Raw genomic sequence first — 23,865 nt, 5'->3', positions numbered from 1 at the left:
GTGGGATTACACTAATTTCAGTGAAGTTAACATCACTGTATGTGACAGCAGAATCACATTGACTGTACCTTCCACAGAGAATCCTCAATTTCCTGAACAAACTCTATGGAAGTGCAATTTTTGCTACATTTAATGAAATGGCTAAATGAAATAATATTTTATTTTAATGAACAATATTTTACCTTAATTAAAACACCTGGAGATCCTGAAGCTCTGATAAATGAATGGATCTGTAACAGCTTTTACCCACAGTCTGTCTCTTATTCCTGTGTTTTACACATATTAAGCAGACATCTGAAAGATTGTGCCTCTGCTTTCTGTCTCAGCATCTTACAAATTCGATAGTCTTCACATAATTTACTCCACTTGTATATCAGCTTAGTACCAGAAGCAGGAATTTACTGCTTTAGCACGTGAAAGTTTTGTTTTGGTAATTGTCTTGGTTTACCGGAATTACTACCAGAAGTAAAATGTCTTGTAACACTAGGCAGTTCCTATCTTTTTTTCATGTGTCTAGGGGCTAGCAGGAAGAAAAATATTTGGGTTTCTCTTTGAAAATTAGATCTCCTTTTGATTTCAGCTCCTTAGGGATCCATTCCACATTTGTGATGTGTGACAGTGTTTTGCAGCACGGTCATCCACAGCAACACAAAAACATGTGACTGTATGAACTGGGTCATCCTTGGGGTTAAATTGAAAAATGGATCAAACAAAACTGCCAGCAAAATTCACTAGGTCCAGGAAGAACTTCTTGGCAGCTCTTACCCAGAAGTATTTATTAGTAACAGTTACTGTTTGCCAGCAGCGAGACTTCTTAATCTCATTGACTAGATCAGATTTCAAGGCTATCCAATTCTTTGTTTTAGAGTCAAATGACATTCTGTCATAACTGTTCATATGTTATACCCTTTGCATACTGTCTTCATCTCTTAAGTCATAAAAGCATATCCTTTGTACCCATCACATCTTATTTTACCAGTTGCCACATGGACTTACTTCACTTGCTAGCTGCTAGAGTAATAAGAATAATAACAATAAGCCAGTGAATATAGCTTTCAGTCATTTTTCAGCAAACCCAGCCTATTTTAGAAATATTTTATTTTGGATATTATCTCCAGAGACATTTATTTAACAGCAGGATCTGCTTCAGGGCCTCAGCTGGGACCTTCACGGCCAACAGAAAGGGATATTACTACATAGCAGCAGGTGCAGTCTGTAAGCTTAAAAACATCTTATCTGGTGGCCTTTAAATTTGTTTGTTTCAGAGTTTTGACATTCACTTATTCTTTATTGCCCAACCATGGTATTTCTACAATAAGTCACCTTCCTGAGATGGTATCCTTCTTCCAGAAATCAAATACCACATGCGGGATATGGAATATGGCTTGCATTAAGGCATCTTTGTGCCTGTTGACAGTCAGCAAGGTGACAGCAGACAAAATGAATTATGCTGGGGAGGGAAGAGGATTTCAGAGTATGGTCTCGGTTCACCTCCATTGACAGGCATCTCAGAAGACATTTAGAGTGGACATCATGGAAAGAACAGTAGCTGGAAGTGAAACCAGGCTCAGATGGTCTATTGTCTCATTTCTCAAATGTGTTGTAAACTTTCCCAAAAGACCAAGAGCTAAGTTACCCAACCTGGTGAAGATAACACCAAAAACAACCAAGCTGTGGTTTCACTTGTTCCTTTTAACTTCCTGATTCATGCTCCTGATCAAATTCAATAACCTTCATAAGATTTACTTTGTAAGCTTAGCTTATATTTGTTTATTTCAAATTCAAGCACCTTTCTCTCCTTATCTTCTGTCCTAAATTCCTTGCAATGTCAAATTTACTGCAGGAACCTCTCCAAGGTAAAACATGGCCAACGGACTTAGGTGGAGAATTTTGCCTAGTATCATGTTGTACAGTATTACATTCCACAGCTTTTATTTCACGTGGGCCTTCAAAATATCATTTGGGTGTTTTTCTTAGGCTGAGCAAACCCCCACCCTTCCCTGTGTTCTTACCAATAAGCCCCGAGTAAGCGAGGAGGCAGTCAGCATAGTTCTCCTTCAGACAGCTACTAACAGACCGTGACTCGGGCTGGCAGTTTGTGAAGAAATCTGCAAGGCGAGATCTGCAACATGAAGAAAAATGCATATCTTTAAAAATCAAGCCTGCAGGCATTCTTACCTTTTACACTCGTTTTATTTTTGGACAAGGCTTAATACTCTTTAACTTAAATATATATTGGACACATTTCAGCTGATGAGAGTTCCTTTCTAAGACGCATCTCTTTCCAGAATCCATTTTTTGAAGGCAGAACAAAAAAATGTAAGAAAACAGTAAAAAAGGACAGAGAAACAGGGACATGCCTGCCCTTTATTAAAAGAAATGCTCTGCCTTTTCATGCCAAAAAGAAGACAAAGAGCAATTTTATCATATGAGCAGTCATTTTGCCTGGATCTGAACTCATACTGGAATCATTCCACAGGGGCAGAACACAGTGTCTGCTGTTTCACTGATTACACAAAACTGTATGTTTGTGCTCACAGAGTCTTCCTACTACATGACTTGAGGCAGGACCTGCTTTGCTACTGCCCGCGGTTTCCAGGGGATGGGCTCCTGCTCTGGACTGGTCTGCAGAACCAGCTGGCTGAACTGGGGGAGCAGGCAGATCCAGCTGGCATGGTCTCCACAGCCCCCTGGAGCCACGGTACTGAGAATCTATTTGTTCCTGTAAAATGTGCATTTATCCGAAGTCTACAGTATTCAGCCCAGGGCTGAGAAGAAGGGAGTGTGTGCTCTGCATCGACTTCTGCTGCTGAATGGTCATATTATCTTCACTTACCTCAGATACCCCATGTGCAAGACGGGTATCTTATGGAAAGTGCTTTAAGACTAGGAGGGAAGCTGCATTGCAATTAACAGATTACTACTATGTTGGAAAATGAAAAAAAAGGGACTAGCAGCCAGGAACTCTTCTTGTTATTTGCACTTTAAAGGCCAAATAATGCTCCTGTTCAGGTCTATAAATCTGAGAGGCATCACTGAAGTGGGCCAAGGTCCCACATCCTCTCTCCTGCCCATCTTGTCCTGCTCTCCTCAGCTCCACTTTGGCTTGTAAACTCGGAGCAGTGACTTTTGTTTATTTATGAAGTTTCATTTAGATCTTTATCTCCACAAACAAAATCATTTAACCCCTCTATTCCATACTTCTATGAAAAAAGGATGAAAACGTTCTCTTCCACACAACAACTCACAGTGATGTTTCAGGATCAGGTGCTTAATCTTTGCAAAGCCCTCTCAAAATCAGAATACTATAATCAATGCATTTTCTGCACTGCCCTAGCATTATGTAGATTTGCAATATAAATGTTCTTTTTTAGTTTTGCAACAAAAACACAAAAGTTAGCAGAAACAAGTGATTTGCAAGTGATTTACTTTATTTGTTTACATGCTCCAGAGACTAATTATCTTTCTTTGCTTTATTGTTTTACCTATCTCAGAATGGGATTGGATGTACATCATTAATTGGCCTGGAAGTAATGATGGGCAAACTTCAAAAGGTTCACAGCCTTACTTTGAGAAAGCAACCTATAAATAGACTGCATGCAAACTGTACCTGAACTTATCTGAGCTGTTCTCATTACCTCTTTTTAGTTACATCCCTCACTAACTGTACTGAAACCAGCAAACCCATTATTGCCTTCAAATCACAGTCAACTGTAAGCTTTTCACTCCCTCCCTTTATTTAACCATTTAACCTTGAGATGGACATCCGTACCCAGTTGCCTTTAATATATTTAAAAAGCCAAGCTCTCTACCAATCCTTCAAGATGCCCTATATTTGTATATGAATTTCTAAATTTCCATAAAATCTCTACTTTGCTGGTGAACTAATACTGTATCTACCAGGAGACAGGCTGAGAAGAGATGGATTCCAAGGCATGGGAAGAGATAAATAGCAGTACCATAAACACAATCTGGACAAGGAAACCCTATGTCACTGCAGTGATTCCTCTCTGAGTCAATAATTAAGATAGTGGCTCAGATCCAGCCTTCTGAGCAATTATGAACAAAGACGGTTGACAGTTTCTATGGTTTCTACAAATTCTACTAAGACCCCAATGAAGTCTGTTTTCGGACAGAAGAGAGCCTGCTACAGCTCCCTAATATGAAAAACTGGTGGAAAGAGCAAGCCTGGTGTATGTGCAGTATTTTTGCATATCTAAAACAAAGTAGCTCCTCAGATTAAAATTTCATTATTTATATGACCACAAATAATTCTTTTTGGAGATACAGTCAGATCAGGATCTTGATAATCCTGAAAACATTTTTGCAATCATTTCATGATTCTTAAATATCTCATTCTCCCTTAGATTATCAGGTGCATTGGTCCAGAGATCATTTAATACCTTCCTCTTCTCTAAATGTTTTTAAGGACTGATAACTATGGAATAATACCAGTCATTTACTACCCAGGCTACTTAAAGAGTTTATTATTTGTAAACCCTAAAGGGGGCTAAAAATTGCTCTGCCAATCCCTTTTGCATACAGCTTGATTTCTATGTTAATTTCTGAAGAATTTTTGTGGTCATAAAAGGTAATGATCTGACAATGTTGCACATTTAAGTTTTCATAAGCCAAATACAGTTCGGATAGCTCTGGTCCAAGCATTACTGGACATCATCACACATTTCCTCCCTAGTGAGTCATCCAAACTTCATGTTATCAAAGTTCTCACTCTCTCCTGAGCTGTTAACTACACCTGATATTTATCTGGATTCATTTTCAGTGGAGATAAAGTTAAGGCCAGCAAATAAAAACAGAGACAGACCTCCATCAGCCACAAAATAACTCCATCATTTTCAGTGAAGATTTGCTGATTAACACTCACTGAAGACCTAGCGCCAAACACTTCCAGTAGAGTTGGCGCTGATAAAATCGTGCTCATCAGCAATACCAAAGCAGTGGTCCTACTATTTATCTAGGGAGAGAGAAATTAGCCTAATTAGGAACCACAGGATCATATATCCTAAAGTATTGCATGTGGGCTGTTTGGGTAAAAAAGAAGATCCTTTTAGGGATGCTGACAAAGAGCAATCAGCTGATCGCAGTCCTATAAAAAATATTCATACTGTGTTAACTTCGCGTTCCTTCAGCAGGAAGCAGTTTGTGGGTATTAATTGCTGGAGAGGACAAACAGAACTTGCAACGTTTGTGCCTTCAAGGGTGCCCGATTTTACATATACAATGTACATACATGCATCTAATTGCTAGATGGCTGGATAGAGACAGGCACTTTTGTATTGTACACAGCATGTAGCAGGACTACTTTTGAAAGGAACTATTAATTTCTTTGTCTGTTGAAGAATCAAAAATCCTCTTTGTGAACAGCAGCATTAATGATTTTTTTTCCTTTTATTGCATAAAAAACCCAAACAACTGAATAGAACCACAAAGAAATCTTCTTCCTTGGAAGAAAAAGAACAAAACCAAAACCTCAAGTCTCTTTGTAGGGCAGAAAACCCACAAATTAAATGGGTCCTATCTTAGCCCTGGAAAATCTCCTCAAAGTAAACTGCAGGTCTTCTGGAAAGATTACTTTAAATAATTTGTATACCCCTGATGGAAAAAATTGGAATAATCCTATTGGGAAATTCAAAGAAAACCTGCTCAAACAATAATCAGTCTTTTTGAGGAGAAAAAAATACCAAACCTGCTATTCTCTAATGCTTTGTATTAGCACCAGTAAAATCATTTGTAACAGTTAAAAATACAAAGGCAGCAGAGTTAATTTGTTTTCCTTATGACAGTGGGTCTTCAAATACTCAGCAGGATAAATCAAAACTTCCAAAATTTGCTTACAAATAAGCTTTGTTAATAGCAGTATTGTGTTTTATCTGCATATAATTTTTGAGGCAATTTAGTTTTATATTAGCACAGTCTATTGCATAGGAAACATTGATTAGGTCTTCACTATTTTTTATCCTCAAGGTTTTGTAAAAGTTCTTTGATGTCCTGAAACTATCTTTGATATTTGTCAGTTCTGCCTCTTAAAAGTTGGTCAATTCAGCTTCAGTACTGGTGCGATATTTCAATTCATGACAGAATGGCGAAGTTGCAGAAGATTTCTAAAACTGCATTTTTAGTTTGGATCTGGTGTAAATCGTGGCCTACTGGAAAGCAGATCTAGGAACCAGACACATGAGTCCTCCTCAAGAATCACCCCTACTTCTGGGCAGGCTGGAGGTGAGTTCCCTGGTTTCTTTTCTTCTATCTGTTTGCATCTTCAGTTGCTGGTACCCAGGGGCTGAGCCTCGAGAGAGAGAAATCTTCTCTCTTAGCCTTCCTTTTGCAATGGGCACAATTTAGGACAAGGCAAAATGGCCTCAAGTTGCTCCAGGGAAGGTTCAGTTTGGATATTAGGAAAAAATTCTTCATGGAAAGGGTTGTCAGGCACTGGAACAGTCTGCCCAGGGCAATGGCTGAGTCACCATCCCTGGAGGGGTTTAAGAGACATGTAGATGGGACCATGTCTTAGGGACATGGTTTAGTGCCAGAGTTAGGTTATGGTTGGACTCAATGATCTTAAGGGTCACTTCCAACCAAAGTGATTCTACGATTCTATCTTCAGACCAAAAGAGACACTGAATCCAAATCTCCTGCTGACCACGCACACGTGGGCTGCAATGTCCAAGTGAGTGGTTACAACTCCTTGCCCTGTTATCGAATGCAGGGAGTGATGGCTGCTGCTCCTCGGTGCTCACCCGGGTGATGTTAGGTGAAGGCTGGACATGCTCGCTACCACCTCTCTTTACATTGCTGCTTGTTGTTTAGGTACCTATTTATGGCTCAATAGCAGTAATATAAACAGTACGTAAATGCCAAAGCTGAGTGACTGGGGTGACTACACTAATTAGTCAAAGCTGCTCTAGGGTCTAGACACCATTTGGCAAACACAGTACAGTCACGTAAGGGAAGTGCTGCATCAATATTCAAAACAGCAAAGAGGCATAAATCTGACACTGAAAAAATTCAGACTAAGTCAATGAATATGTGTCATAGTGACAAATGACACCATTATACGAAAAAAAACAAGCCAAAAAACTTCTTCTTCTTCTGTGGGGGTCAAATGTAGCACCCTCCTCTGTAGCTACAAATAGCTCCTGTATAGCTTGGGTGGTACAATTTCTGCTGGGATGCAACAGTGGCAAGAGGGGTTGGTATGTGGCCACGCTAATAGTTTTATTGTTGGAGGAACTTTTCATTTTCTCTTCATTTCATAAACACACAGTGAGTGGGCAGCAAGAAAATGAAGTAAAGGCTACATAAGAAACTCTTATCAACCAATGAGCCAAAAAAAGCCTCTGAGCAGCTCCACTACAGGAGAGGTGATCCTCCCAGCACTTAGTAATATAGCTTTGACCCTTTTTCTTATTATTAAAAGGCACCAGAGCTGTGTAATACTAATTCATCTCAGACCTCCTTAGTTACGTACACATGCTACTGAGCACCTGCGAGCAATTATGAATTTTGTCAGTTTTTTTAAATGGCCATTTTTACATATGTTTATTAAACAGCAACTCCCAGCAAAACGCTTAGTTTTCTTTGTTTGCTCCCCACCTTCTCAAACAACGACAGTGTTTGCGCCCTGAGGTCACTGATGTCCTTGCCCACCATGGAGTTTCCCCTACCCAGCCTATGGCCCATGACCCCATCCCAGCCCCCCAGACTTCAGTCCCTGCCCCAGTGATGCTGTAGGACCTCAGTCACCAGCCCCCCATGGCCCTGCCTGGCCATTGGCCCCGCTGAGCCAGGTTCACCCATGGGCTGATGTCCCAGGTTGTCCCCAGGGAGGTGTCAATGCCCAGAGCTGCCTCTCTCCCTGGCTGGGGTGGTGGGACCAGCCCTGCCTGTCCCAGGGGGGTCCCCATGGACCCCACGGAGCCCCTGGCTCTTGCTGCGCCCTGAAACACAGCTCAGCATTCGTACCTTTCGGAGGTGCGAAGGAAGGGTGAAGAAGTCAAGATCCAATGGCAGACCATTTGGCTCCCAAGATGTGAATATTGAAATCTTTTTGCAACACCGGCATAAACCATTACAGTATCTTGGACACTACCAGCTACTAACTGAAAGAAGCTAGTTTTTATCTGGTTTTGCTTCTGTTTTGCTATTTTAAATGACTGGCAGCCCAAGCCCATGCAAATATTTGATTCTGGATTCGATTTATCTCTAAAAATTGTTGTTCATCTGGAAGTAAAATACAGACAATCCCCAATTACGTACAAGCAGCCAATTTGGATTGTGGAATAACTGGATACAGAAACAACCAGAGGCCACACAAGATTCATTCTGATGTCTCTCAGCATCACAAACGCTTGCTCAGAGCATCAAGCATGGACACAACAGCTCCCAAAGCTGGTTCCTCCAGCTGAGCACCCACACTCGGCCCAAACTGGTGGCTGACTGTCTGTACTGTGTTTCCCACCATATCTGCCAGTACTTATATTATCCAGGCTTTTTGTTTACCAGAGCCCTTCTCAACATCTAGCACCCCAGAAAATGGAGACGAAACTATTAGAAATTCAGTCGTGCAAAATGCAAGATATTACCCGTACAAACATGGTATTCTTTCTATTATTCTATTAACAAAACTAATTTTTCTGAGTAACAAATGTTCTAAATTAAACATACCCCACATATACATTTTATTACTGCATGCAAAGCAAAATAAATTATGTACTATTTTCTGTTAGTGTTATCCTTTCCCATTGCTCGTGTCATCTACTAAAGACCTTTTTACGTAATACCTACTACAGAAAATCAAAATCACTTAACAAAACACTAAGCTCATAGTTTTTATCAATGTTAGTTAAATCCTTTAGCTGACTCAAGATCGTGCATGAGAGTAATTTTAATTTAACTTATTAGGGGTTCTTTGGATTTAAGGAAAAGGCTCAAATGTGATTCTAAACAACTATGACTTATTTGCAATTGGGTAACATAAATATTTTTACACTACTGACCTTTTGTGTAATAAAAACAATTTTGAAAACTATGGTGCAAATCCTGAGCACAAGATAATGCAATAAATAATTAGAACAGGGATTCTCAGATGCAGTGACACAAAACAGAATTTTCTCTTTCTGTTTGCAAAAAAAAACCCAAAAACTCAGGCCATTTTTTAGAGGCCTGTTTGAGAGAACATCTGGAAAGCATTCCACAGGAAATCAAACTTATATTAAAGATGTTTTGCGGGGCTCTGTTTCCTTCCTTTGACTTTAAGCATGCATAATGTGTTTCTGTCTTCTCAGCTGCAAAGAAAACACTTCTCTGAGAGTCTTCTACAAAATGACAGGCTGAACCGTCAGTCTGTGATTTCTATCAGGGGAGCCTGCTAAGATTTCTATTTAGTCTGTCTCTGTACCAAAGCTCTCCAATAACATGAACAAATCCACTAGCTGCCTTCTGAGTACCATGTCTTTGTATATTTCCATTTTATTTCATTTCCTTTGTGCTGTTTAATTTGTAGCTTCTAAATATAAATGACGGTCATGTTTAAAGATGTCCAAGCCTCAGAGTGTCTCTTGATAGCGTGTTACTCAGGAAAGAACTAGTGCATTACGGATAGAGTTGTTCTCACTTCATTAGCTGGGCAGACAGGAGTGTCTTTGAATTACAGGCTGGAAACATAAGAAAATCATTGTCACTCTTGAAAAGCAAGCCAAATAAATTAGTGCCACTGCAGGTCCTTAAGTGTGCCACTAGATGGTTAGGTGTTTATTAACAACTGTATCATGAGCGCACACTGAAAGGATTTCGTTCCAAGTACCTGAGAAAGACATCCACGACAATAATATTCTCTGTAATCACTTGAATAAATGATAATAGAATATTGCTGGCTCAAGCATGAAAAGTCTAGAGACAGAGAATAATCTTAGAAGTCCAATACGCGTTATCTCTTCATGAGAAAAGTTTCTGTTGGCAGATGACTGGATCATCAGGTTTCCTAAGGTTATGCAGGGAGGTTCAGACTGGATATTAGGAAAAAATTCTTCCCAGAAAGGGTTGTCAGGCATTGGAACAGGCTGCCCAGGGCAGTGGTGGAGTCACCATCCCTGAAGGTGTTTAAAAGGCATTCAGACGAAGTTCTTAGGGACATGGTTTAGTGCTAGAGTTAGGTTATGGTTGGACTCAATGATCCTGAGGGTCTCTTCCAACCAAATTGATTCTATAATTCTATGACGCTTTTTACACAGGAAAATCCCTCAGTGGTACTGTGGTGTGTGGGGTGACATTCCTGAAGGGAGCAGCTCTGTGTCCCCTTGTCAGAGACCTGGCTGAAGGAAACAAGGGACGCCTGGTGTGTCCTTGCATTCAATCATGCAGGGTCTGTGGGCAGCCAGCATAGCTGAAACTCATCTTGAAGCTACTCTAAACACTGTTCTGACTTCAGGAGTAAGACAACAAATATAAAATGAGAACTACAGCAGATAAAATCAGATTAGAGTCTCTTTTTATGTGAACCTTTTCTTTGCCATACACAAAACAGCCCTATCAAACAGCAACTAGAAATGTTCTGGCACCAGCAAACCAATATAGCACTGATCTTACTCAACATATTTTACTTGGTTTTATAAGCTATACGGATATATAATGCTAGTACAAAAAGCAGTGATTTGCAGTACAATATTGCAAAATAAACCATTTTTACCAGTTAGGGATAATGTGGCTGTCTTAAGAGGGGTTTTTTTGTCTCCACTGTCAAAAGAACCTGAATGCAGCCACTGAGCCTGAGCTGACAGCCTGTGATATATCCAGATGTTTACAGAAGTTGCTCTGAAAGATACTGTCCATTCTGAAGAATGACAGTTCTGAACTGGCATCATGGCCGGTTACTGAGATGTATCTCCAGCATTTCACAATGCCTAATTAAAAATGGGAGCATTGCAACAGAGAGGACAACTACTGTTAATTTATGCTTGAATTACAAAAGAAAGTGAACTGAGTATACAAACAATATGGCTTTAATTTAACAGAGGTCTTGTGCTTTTTAATAGAAAAACTTGCTGTAATGGTTTATAGAGTGTGCTTGAATAAATATAGTGTAAGCACAAACATGTGAATGTAAGGTCATCTATTAATAATCTTAGGCAAGGGTCACAGTCAGCTCACACAGAAAATCCATATTCAACAGTAAATACACACTAGAAAATGTTTTCTGTGTCACATACTTTAAAGCCAGCAGATAATCAAGCATAGGAAGCAACCACCACCTCTGCCCAGCAGTTTTTCCAGATACTCATACATTTACATCTGGCTTCCACTTAACAGTAGTTACCCCATTAGTAACATGGTAGTGCTTAAAACATAATGAAAGAAATGCAATTTCTATGCAGTAAACATTAAAATGCTAAAATCTGAAAATATGTGTGTGGCTGTCACTTGCTCTGTTGAGAAACAAAGTTTTATTTTTAGTTGCAGTGCTTACATTTTCTTGCAGCTATTTTAATAGATGAACTGCCACCAGAAATATTCTCTCACTGAGACCTGATGTAGAATGATATAAATAACCTTTACAAAGTCCAGCATAATGGAATGGTAAAATCAGTTGACATTCTTTTAATTAGTACTGTCTGAAGATTTACCTACATAGAACAGCAATAGCCAGATTCGTACCTGGAATAAATCCACTGAAGGCACTGATGTCAGAAGAAATACAGTGGGAATGGACTTGATATAATAGCTCTGTTATTCACATTAAACATACAGCAGCTTCTTGCCTATAGCTTATATATGTTTTGAGGTAAATGAGAAAACGTTTTGATTTATTAAAGAAAATGCTGTTCTGTAATATATACACACTTTCTTTGCCCCAGAAACAGCAAGCTAGCCAAATGTGACTGGATGTACATTAAAAGGGATCAAAAAAAATCTTTCCTTCACCAGACTTAACAGATTAGTGGGTAGAAACTCCTCATCCAAGCCAGTGGATGCTAAACTGCTCTCTACAAAAATATCTCAGCTAACAAGTGAACGAATCAGTGGTAGCAGTATTCCTACTAGAACCTCATCCAGCAAAGCAATTAAGTGCTTGCTTAACCGTACGGACACAAGTAGCTCCAAATTTAGATCTCTGTTAAAGTTTAATGATGAATTTAACTTTCAGGGATTTCAACATTTTTGACCAAACATACTACTAACATATGCAGTTTAATCTTTTCCCCTGATAAACAAACAAAACGGGTCACATTTGCCTTCCTGGTTTGTGTTTCTAATCTGTAGTTGTCATATTTCTTATAGTATACAGTTTTCTTTTCTCTCTTAGAACACCAAAACGAGCCTTTCCAGACAAAATGATGATGAGGGACCACATCTGCATGATACAAATTCCCGCATGTTCTTAGAGCTAGAGTTTAGTGGTGGCTGAACGTACTCCAGCCCACTGAATCGTTTTGGCTAAAATGGGACTGATATGGAAGGCAGGGTACCTAAATATGGCCTATTTGTATCCAACTTTATGATTGCTGTATGTTCACACACACATACTTTATTCTTTCTTTCACTTTTTCAACTCTGTAGAGAGGTAATAATAAATATTCAGTGCCACAGGTTGTTCGTATCCTTAACGGTAACCAGAAAGGACTATCAGGACCTCAGCCACGTCAGCGATCCTGCCAAAGCTTCACCATGCAAAACAGAAGTCGGCTGAACCAAACAGCTCTGACAATGTTGAGGCATAACTTGTGTTTTACAGATAATGGGCACGGAAGAATTACGCTCCCTTGCCGTGGGGGCTGCGTTTCAGGAATCAGCAGAGGTTCTGGCTGACTGAAGGGAGCCGCTTGCAGTTTTGAGCTCGCCTGACAAGGGAGCTCAGCATAAAGATACTGTCTAGTTACTGCTTCTTGGAGCATAAACCCCCTGTGCTGAGGCTCTCTTCGCTGTTAAAGCACAAAGTGATGGGAAAGTTGGGTGTGGGAATAAAGCTGGGCCATTTTTCTAACTACTATATCCTTGCAACTTTGCTTCCCTTGAAGAAATGCCAATCACCCGGCAAGCGTTTAATCTTCAAGACCCTCTTAAGTAGAAAAGAGAGAGTATAAATAAGGACTGGCCAACCAGATCCTGGAACTGCAGAACGAGATCCGTCTACACTCTAACAGGGACAAAGCACTCTTGTTTTGCTGGGTGTTGTGATTTTTGGATTCCAAAGGGATTTATGGATATGTTTTAAGGAGGAACCGCGTGATTCATTCAGAGTTTTACTCAGACTGAAGAGATTTAAAATTACCTTTGTTTATGGGGGGTGGAGGGGAGAGTAATACTCTGCCTATTTCACTCTGCTAAAGAAATACATCAATGTAATGGATCATGTGAGGGACAAGAAGGGAAGAAAATAATACAGTATTGCAGCACTTTCTATCTTTGCCTTGACTTGAGAGGGTTTTTGCTTATTTTGCAGAGACTGCATTAATATTTTTTTTTCCGGGCCAGCAATTTCCCACATACATACTCCACTACACCACCATGTGTCCTCTACAGAACAGCTTTGGTCCCACCTTCCCCCAGATCCCATTTTTTTTAATTTTCTCAACTGTGATAATTCCTCATTATTAATTTAGTAAAATGAATTAACACCTTAAATAAATATGATACCTCTAGCAATATATAATATGCATGTATGCATATCTATATATACACATATAAAAATCATCCTTCAAATTGAGGCTATGCTTATAGATGCGAGGTGAACTTTTGGGCATGCTGCAGTATAGGGGCCAAAAGGCAGCTTTAAATTTTTTCCTATCCCATTTGCTATTGTGCAGACACAGGCCCTTTCCTGGCAAAGCATTGGTGTCACGCACAGAGAGATCTGGGAGGATTTGCAGGTAGCCTGAGCTCAGACTAACCCTATTACACTGCAGACATGCCACATCTAGTGCAGGGTGAGTCAGGCAGCGCATGAGGTTTTTCACCCACTCCCTGTCTCCAAACATACAATACAGGCATAGCCTAAAAGTCTGTAGAAATCAAGAGTGTCCCTGTTTTCATGCCCTTAACAGCATTACAAAAACTATGTTGTTGTCCTGGTTTTGCATAACCACAGCAAAACAATCATCTCAAGGAGCTGCCAGAGAGCTTTGAGTGCCAAACTGATATAAATACCCTGGAGGGATGCAAATCCAAGTCTGTTACAAAGAACTGTATAATGCGGCTGCGTCCTTCATGAAAATAGCCACTAAATGTCCTTAGAGCACGTAAAGTTAGAGGCAGTCTGAGACTGAGGAGTCAGGCTTAGTAGCTGGACAACTGAATTGTAACCAGTATAAGCTACAAGGCTCTGAAAGGGAGGAAGCGCCTATGTTTTCTCTTATTTACTAAATTACAGATGATCACTGGACTGTGGCAGGATAGTGAGGGAGGAAAAGAACAACACACGGAGGAGCAGGTGAGGAGGCACTGTACGTGCCAGTAATAGAGAGAACTCAAATGCAGCAGAGAGATGGTGAAAGTCAGGTAATGACTGGGAGATCTGGAAAGAGGAGATGAAAGGAGACCAAGCAACGGGAAGAGGCATGAGAAAAAAGCAAGGGAGAAAGTGAGATGAAAATATGTCTAAGGAACAGAAAATTTGAGGAAAAGGGCATATTTCTTCTTCCTCTCTTTCCTCACACATCCCTTTAGCACACTCCTTGCTATTCTTAACGCTGTAACTGAAGAAGGTTCCCATCCAACACGAGCCACTGGGCTCCCCTTCTGCTATAGCAGGACAAAAAGGGCTGACTGCACATTGGCGTCTCATGACAGACTTGCCTGCAGTGTTGAACCATCCCTTCCTCTGGCCAGCCTTATCCATGAGGATGTAGGGTTTGCAGTCAGTAGTGGTACATGTTGCAGGAACAGCCCTTAAGTCTTATGCAGAGAAGCCACAGGTGTAAAGCTCTTGCAAATTTGCACATGCTTTAAGGAGAAGAAGCACAGATACAGTGCCTTCCTTTCCATGGTAAATTATCATTAAAAATGTTCAACAAAATATAAAGAAGGAAAATTAATTTCTTGGCCAGTTTCTTACGTTTTCAGGAAATGTAGCAAGCAGTTGAGCTTTTGTTTTAGCTTTCACTGTGGATGAACTTCCATGCACTGATGAAAAAGTCTGCATATTTTCACAGAACAATCTTCTGCCTGCAGATGCAGGTGTCTTTCATACAGAATTGAACGGGTAGTTCCAACAAAATTAAGACTGGATAGAACAGGTGACCAGAAATGGGTCAAAAGGCAAGAACACGCCAATGAAAGCACATTTATAAAGATTTAGTTCTCTGAATACACAGTGCAAAAAAAATCTTAATTACATGTTCAGGGAGATGACCTATCTACTGAAACCTAATTGGACATTTCATTATTATCTCTCAGACACCCCACACAGAAAAGTTATTTAAATACATTATGCAGCCTTTTTTTTTTTTTTCAGTATCAAATAGCTGTAGTCAGCAAAATGTTCTTTTTACAGAACCAAAGGCAAAACATTAAGAATAATATTTATTTTAGAGCCTGTCTTCTGAAATTAGTCAAGAACTACTTTCTGTCTATTTTGACTTAAAAATAAGCCTCAATGATTTGACCAACCATTTTTAATATAGTAATTGTGGAGCACAGGAAACATGTTACTAGACTCTTATTTTAACAAAAAATGCCTCATTTAATGCCACCCTCTTTTCAGATGTTTGTGGAACATGACTGGATTGATAGTGTTCTTTTAATAAGTAACATGTCTGTAATCATTATCATTCTGGTCAGTGCATATGAACACATCCAGTAGACAGAGGAAGGATGCAGATTCAAAACACACATCTTTAAAAAGACCAAACTGATGACTCTCACTACCATTACTCAAAGAAAAAAAAAATATCTGAAATACTGTCAAATGTGATAGTGGGAAAAGTGAAGCACACTGTGCTGCGTTTATGGCAGACTGATATATTTAAAACATGCCAGTCACCTTTCTGAAGTTTAATTGGTGGCTGAACTGATGAGAACAGGAGGTTCCTCAGAGGTTTGAGCTATTTCAACACAACATCATTGGTCAAAGTCTTTGACCGTACACTGATTTTCCTTAGAAGTTTTGTTTATGTTCATATTAAAAAGGAATTCTAATGGCTTCTTTTTGTTCTTTGGGGTTTTTTTGCTTTTCTGTTCAGTGAGCATTGACTGGCAGGCCTGGGAGACTCCAATTGCTTTCAAAGCTGGATACAGACTGAGATACAAGCAGAGGCAGCAGAGAAATGACAATGAAAATGAACCATTCAGTATTCTGATGAAGCTGAAAAATTAGGACCATTTACATAAATCAGAACTTGTTTGCATTTCCTGACATTTCTAGTCTCTTTTCCCTTGACTGAGAGTTTATGTTTTATAACAGATAGATTAATAAATTAAAAAAAAAAAAAGAAAAAAATAAGCAGAGCATCCTTCCATCTCAGTTATAGTGGTACCTGCAGTTTGGCCAAATTGCTTCCCCTCTCTGAACTCTGTTTCAAAAACAGATTCAGTGATATATGTATCGAGGACAAAGCTTTTAAAGACTGTCCAAATTGTATGTTAAAATACTTATTTGCACAGACCAAGTTGATATTTTATCCAGAATATGGGCAGATTCAAATCTTGCACTTCTGAGTAAGCAGCATTTGTAAAACAAGGAGCTTTCAGAAACATTTTAGAACTTGTCCCCCTTTTCTTAACTAGCATTAGGGAGATTTAATAGATACATTATGCACGCAAATAATAGTTTCTAAATGACTCTGTTTCACAGTAGACAGACCATATTCTCAAATTGTTCTTCAATTTAGATACACTTTCTGATTTCAAAATTAAATAGAAGTTATCAGATCTAGAATTATATGCCTACTGATTACTGCTTTTAATTATTCTAAACTTATATGCAATTATTGTGTAGACTGATATTTATCAGTGTTGATACTTTCAATAGCAGGGAGGAGATCATCTCCCCTTTCTTTCCTCTCCGCTCAAGTCCATGTTTTCCCACAAGACAAGGGTAACAAATTACGCAAACTCCCTTTAAGCACACAAGTCACAGAGGAAAAATGCCTTTGCCATATTATGGATAGGCTGGAATAGCTTTGCTGCTGATTCCTCCTTTCCATGGCAGTAGAGAGGGAAGGTATTACATACACTAGCAGTTCAGACAGCCCAGGAGGTAAAAACACCCATGAGAGATGACTCTCAGGAACACAACAGGTTTGTTATACCTCCAGGCATAGGACACAATGACTCAAGTGCTGCACTTGCTGACTCTGCCCAAGACCCCACAGGCATTTGGCCACCTGTTCCCTTTTGCCAGTGCTGCCCTTCTCCTCACAGCCAGGTCTCACTGAGCCTTGGAAGAGTCCGAACTTTTCATTTTGGTATTTTAAAGCAAATAAGCCACCTGTAAAGAAATCCACTCACCCCAGTGCCAGCTGTGACTTGGGGCAACAGGATCACAGATTCTACCAAGTCTTCCTCTGCAGCGTTGCAGTGGAGAATGCACAACACCAGACTCGTGAAGTCAAATTAAACAAAATGCCACTAAAAACTGAGCTGCTGAGACAACATTACATCAAAACTGACCAAAGGAAAACATAGTCATGAGGGAAGTAATGGCATTAATTTAACTAAGTAATTCCTAAAGCCTGAATAACAGTCCTTATAAAATCCTCTCTCCAATTTCATTGGCATTATAACACACTGGGAGTTTGGCAGAAAACACAATAAAGATACTGTAACTCTACTAACAGGGCCTGTGTATCGTGAAGACAATATACACAATCAAAATGACTAATGGTACAACAGGGAAATGGAAAACAGGTGGTTCTGAGACTACATGTATCCAGCTTTCATAAACTGCCATAGTATCAGCTCCAAAGGTGCCAAATGCAACTCACTGGACTGAAAGGAGAACCCTGCTCTGATTTAAATCTGCTCTAATTTGAGTCAGCAGGAAACTGGCTCCAGGTTTCCCCTGAGCCATGGAGGCGAGGGTGCTGCCTCCTCACCTGTGAAAAATACTCAGGCACACCTGAGTTGCTATGGCCAAATGTTTAAGATCAGCAGTGTAGATCTCACAAAAAACTTCAAAGTAAATATTTTAGCAGGCATATGTAAGTACTTATTAAGATTTATATCACGTCTTCAGTGTCCTTGACATTTTACAATAGTGTTTATTTCCTTACTTGCTAATTCAGAGAACGGGATAATCTACAACAAATTTACACATTAGAAACGAGCAAGATTCTTGGGCATGACTTCATAAATAGGACATTAACACAATAACATTCTTGTATAAACATACACAATGCTAAGTAGGAATAAAGCATTTCCTAAGGGCAGGGGAGGTGCTGTATGCCACTGTTGTGTATGCTGAAGGCAAAAGGACGGAGTTTGTCCTGTGAAGCAGCATCTGCGCCGCCTCTCCAGGATGAACATTCAGAGCAAAGAGACTGTGAATTAGGTCAGTGAATCAATGACCCTCCCGTTGTATTGGCCCCGCACCCGTGTCAGGGCAGGGGTGATAAAACAATTTTGAGGCTAAAACAGCTCTACAAAGATCAGGGGATCTAGTCTACAAACATGGACTCCTTTTTTCCCAGTGAAGATAAAACCCATGAAGAGTCTGTGTATTGTGACCGTTTATAAAGTCCAACATGTGGCTTGCATTCACAGTTATTAGTGCTCACATGTAAGATTACAATGAAAATAAATCCCATTATAATGAATGATTCTATTTTCACCTGGTCACTAATGGGACATAAAATCATTCTGAGATATCATTCATAGAGACACCTAATGAAAATGTTTCCAACAAAAATCTGTAAAAATTAAATGGGGGATTTTAAAGATTCCTCCCTAATGCGAGGGAGTAGCTGTGAACAGTTTGGAGAAGGCACACACTGTAACCAGATGCAGGCTTTTGTTATTCTGTTAAGGATGTTAGAGGCGTTTGCTTTATTCTTTGACTCATCCTTTTCCCTAAACAGATATTCTGACCCTTAGTCCTGGCAAATCCAGCAGTACCAAAAAGTTCTCTCTGGTACCTCATTAATCACTCCCCTGCCATGTGCTATCTTACCTGCAGATGTAATTCTTCTTGCAGGATTCTTGTAAATTCAGGCAGTTTGGTTTCTCCCTGTCCTCATATGAACACACAGGAACAATAGTCTGCCGTCTCCTTTCTGTACAGGCTACGTCTCGACAGGAGCAGAAGAGCATCCCGTAGCTGTGCTTTGGGGGAACTTTGTCAAAAAATAGCCGGAGGGCCTTATGACACTTCCGCTTGTTACAGATTTCATTAGACGTGCTGCTGGTGCAGGGGGTAATGTAAGCAGATCTGAACCTCTTGCAGGTATCATTTAGGTTACAAGCTTTTGCTGCATCCAAGCAATTGTTCCCCTTTGAAAGTACTGGCTCCACTAGAAAAAACAACACAACAGCAGTAAGAAATGCGTCACATTTATATTGTGTTTAGATGTTTTGTGTTTATTTCACTGTCAATGAGATCCTGATTATATTATTTGTTACATACAAAACTTTCAGTGCCAGAAACTGTGACCAGTCCTTCTGTTTCTTAGACTAATGGATTAACAAGTGAACAAGAGCACAAACATGCTGGCAAATAAACGATGATTACACCAGGCAGGCTGTATTTGACCTTCTTTGTAGCAGACATGCAGGATGAACATTGGGTAAGACTTGGCCTCACTAAAAAGCTATTAAAAATCACTGGTAAATGGGAAGCCATACATTTGGCCAACCGCACAAGAACACAGTGAGAACATGGGCTCCTAACTCTGGTTTTGTAAAGCTCTGACGTTTTTGTTTTTTTCCTTTAATAGTATAAATGACACTCTAGCATCTACAGCAGGTAACAACATTTAAAGGTAATTTGTGAACTCTGCAGAATATAAAAGCCACATGCTTGTTACTACAGTTTTTGAGGTATAAAAACAGCCCACCCAGACAGAAAGAAAAGCAGATGCAGCGCCACGACTGTGAGCTAAGGCCACCTGTGAACTCCATGCTTAGTTAAAGACACTTCTGTAAGATCTATAGATGTCACCTGAACCCTGGAAGTTTTACGAAGTTTACAAGCACTGAAGAAGCTGATGTAGAATTAACAAGTGACTGTGAAAGAAACATTTTAAAACAAGGAGTATGTCTCTCTTACACACACTACAAGGAATTATAGAAAAAAATAAACTCATAAACTCGGATAAAAGTTAAGACTATAACTATACATTCAATTTTGCAATATATTATCCGGACATTAAAACCCAACAGACGCTTTGCTTAAAAATGAAGGCAACTGGCATTAGAAAGCAAAATTCAATTAAGAATAATCGTAATGCTGCTTTGGATATTAGGACTGCCAACATGACAGATTCAAGAAAATATATTAACTCCCCCTTGTTCCAGACTTTGCAAGCTTAACAAAAAAATTTGCAAATATCTAAAAGTGTGCAGCGACCTCTGAGGGGGGCTGGCCAAAGAGAAAACATCTGCAATGATCTAAAGCTCTAAGCTCCTCTTTAAAATATATATATATATATATATATATATATATTTTTTTTTTTTTTTTTCCTAGATCTTCCACTTTTTCCCAAAAACTCATTCCAAGGCCCTTCTAAAATTCAGTGCCACTCTTCTCCATTCTCCTACCGCTTTGCTTCCTATTCCCAGATCAGGACATCAACATTTTATCTTTCTCCATGGTAGGAAATGATGCTGTAGCGTGGCTGACGTGCTGGACTGAGGTACCACAACTGCCCGAACTGCCTGTGCCCAAGATGGGCCTTGGTGCCCAAACACATCACCTGCTACCATCCCACCTATCTTACCTATCCAGAAATAATGCAATGCATAAGTAGCATTAGATTTGTTTTCCACTCTAGTGATACGCTGAAACTATGTTCAGTGGGTTCATACATTTAACCTTTGTACATTTAACATTCACACTCCCAAGTCCTTCCCAATCTCAGCTTCTTGCACAAAAATCTGCAACTTTTGCTTCTTCACATATTACAAAATTAGAAACATGCAACATTTGACTATAAATTAACAGAGCTAAGCATTTCTTATAATAGCAGCCTACCACAGTTTAAGCAACACCAGATGCAGAAGAGATGAGATATCCAAAATACAACCCTCTCATTAAATGGTAACATTTTTATATAAAATGTTGTACTACATTAATATACAATGATAATCTTAACTATACAGTATATAGAATTATATGTTTAACACAAATATAATTACTATGTAATCTGCAGGGCATATAATTATGCAATATATGAATAGTACATGCTAATTACTATGTGATTGCAGAGTAATTACATGGTTATTTGTGCCTGGGAGTCAACTGCTGAATTCCACTCTTTAAAACAAGATTCTATGGAAGAGCTCTGAATGGGACATTTTAATACAAACAGACACCAGCTTACTGTATGATGTATTATAAAACACTGTTTAAAAGAAAATCCAAGATGCAATAAAGCACCTCTTTGCTGATAATCATACCCACATCTTCCATTAAGGGTCCAAAATGTAGTAAATGTTGATACAGAACTAAAAAGCACTGTGAATATGAACATCTCAAAAATCCAAAGGGACAGGTTAATCAATCTTTTTAAAAATAGAGCATAAGCCAACTCACTGACCACGCAAGAGGCAGTGAAAATTATCTTGGATGAAAGTTAGATTAGGTGCCAATTGTTCATAAACAGTAGTTATGCTCATTCATATAATTTGTATGTACCCAAGATTCAGATTCTTCTACATGTCAACTCTGACCATGGACCAGGTCTTTTAGTGTTTATTTTTCTTTCCAGAACTACCCCTGGCTGTAACCTGCCACTTGCCTTTTCTATTTTGATACATATGTCTCCAGCTATTGCTCCTGGCATATTTATCACCACATTACACAAATTATTTCTACCTTTTAAAACCAAGCCTAAAATACAGCACATAAAAGATATGCATCAACTGAATTTGAATTAAACAAGACTGTCTGAACCAACTCTTCTCATTAATGCCAGCTTCTCCCAAGCTTTTAAATCATGTTTTAATGCAAAATTTACAATCCAGAACACACTTCATGCTTTATTTTTATTGCAAAAGTACAACATCATTATTCCTAAGTCCTGTGGTAACTACAAACAGTCAACAATACTGAGAATGTTTCTGAGGATTACTTACGCAGCAGTAATACATAAGGTCAACAATTCACCCTGCTTCTGTTCTGCAAAGCTTGAATTATTAAGACGGGCAGGAGTTTGGCTCTAACTAGGTACTGACTACGTTAAGAGCAAATAGATCTAACCCAGAGCTACTTTTCCTGCCAGCATCCTTTGGGAAAGGTCTGTGTAAGGAGATCCTTCTTCAGTTCCCTTCTCTCTTGAGGCGCTTGGATACGGATCGGGGGGCGGTCAGAGCAGCACCCTGGGAGAAGTAACGATTCCTTCCCACCACCATTTCCCCAACCAGCGCTTCCTCTCTCCCAAGCCCACTTTGCCTTGGACCCACTCTGGCAACCTCAGCCAAACCAGGCAGCTTTCCACTCCTGCCAAATCACTGCAGACTCCAAGGGAAGGTACTTCCAGGCAGGTGGTAAGTGATGCCTCATGTCCAAGGCGCTGGTTCCCAGCCACAGCAGAGCAGATCCGCAAACACCAGGATGTCCCATCAGAAGTCACCAGCAACTGCAGCAGCAGCTCCCAACTTCCATAGGGTTAGGATACCTAAAAACGTCCTCCTGCCAGGCAGTTTGCTGTACACTATGCACAAAAACTCTGGGCCGGCAATAATTAGCTCACTGACACTAACTTACCCCTACGTGCATCACCAGTTAACAGCTCTTCTCCTGCACATGTAACATGTTCATACAAAATGAGATTTTTTTTCTGATAAATTTTACTGATCAAACAACAGGCCTTGTATTATAATATCGGGTGTTACCACTTGGACGTTTATCTCCTGAACCTGCACGACCCTGGCCTAATTCTGTCACAACTGCAACGGTTCTGGACTCAAGCTACATATGACAGAAGAAAGAAGCCAGTCAAACACTCTAGTCTTCTATCCAGGGATGTTTCTAAAGTTTTAATAGGGTTTCGTCTGCCCTGTGTGATCTTCCATACGCTTCACCCTCTTTCGCAGTCTCTTCACCTTAATCTTTCATCTTCCCTGCATTTCCATTTCTATTTCATTTCTGCACCAACCAAGCCTTTGGCTGTTAACCCCACAGTGCACAAAAAGGGATTCTCAGTGGATATTGGGATCTTCTTATTCATGCTCCCACTAGATGGAAGGAGCAAGAGAACTATTACTTGTTCTATAAGATTCTTATTAAACAGCAAAATGGACACTTAGTGTTCAATTTTCTCGCAGCACATAAAAAGCAATTTACTGAGGTTGCCATTAAAATCACAATTACTATTTGCAAGTAATTAGCATTAGTAGTTTTTCTAGGGGTTTTAGTGAAGGGAATGCTATAAAGAGAGTGGTAAATGTTAATGTGATGAAAGGCAAAATTACAAAGTGATAGAGGTGACCACATGGGTATGGACCTACTCCAACACAGGCGTAGAATATGGCAGACAGGAACCAAAAACTGACCAGAATAATGAGGAGAACCGTGATCCCACTTTAATAAAAGTGCTGCTACGGGGTTCATCAAAGTACTTCTGCTTTGTAAGAAGAGTAGATTAAAAAATAACACAGATATAGGAAATATTGTCATCTGCATCTTAATGGATTTAAAAAAACCTACCATTTTCCTGGACAAATTATTTCTAATCCCAAATGGCAGAGAAAAAATAA

At 39.6% G+C, this 23,865-nt stretch overlaps 1 protein-coding gene across 2 annotated transcripts in view; it reads right to left on the bottom strand.

Annotated features, from left to right (window-relative positions):
• The window catches only part of GFRA1 (GDNF family receptor alpha 1), a 144,954-nt gene that overhangs the window by 36,141 nt on the left and 84,948 nt on the right, over nt 1-23,865 (bottom strand). For both annotated transcript variants that reach the window (XM_065066922.1, XM_005508168.3), the window contains 2 exons: nt 19,121-19,460; nt 2,013-2,122 (listed from right to left, as the gene is read on the bottom strand). In XM_065066922.1, coding sequence (XP_064922994.1) covers nt 2,013-2,122; nt 19,121-19,460 — 450 coding nt within the window. The remainder of the gene's footprint in view (nt 1-2,012; nt 2,123-19,120; nt 19,461-23,865) is intronic.

The sequence above is a fragment of the Columba livia genome, chromosome 6 (assembly GCF_036013475.1).
Source record: "Columba livia isolate bColLiv1 breed racing homer chromosome 6, bColLiv1.pat.W.v2, whole genome shotgun sequence".
Lineage (NCBI taxonomy): Eukaryota > Metazoa > Chordata > Aves > Columbiformes > Columbidae > Columba > Columba livia.
This window is presented reverse-complemented; position numbering and strand designations above follow the sequence as displayed.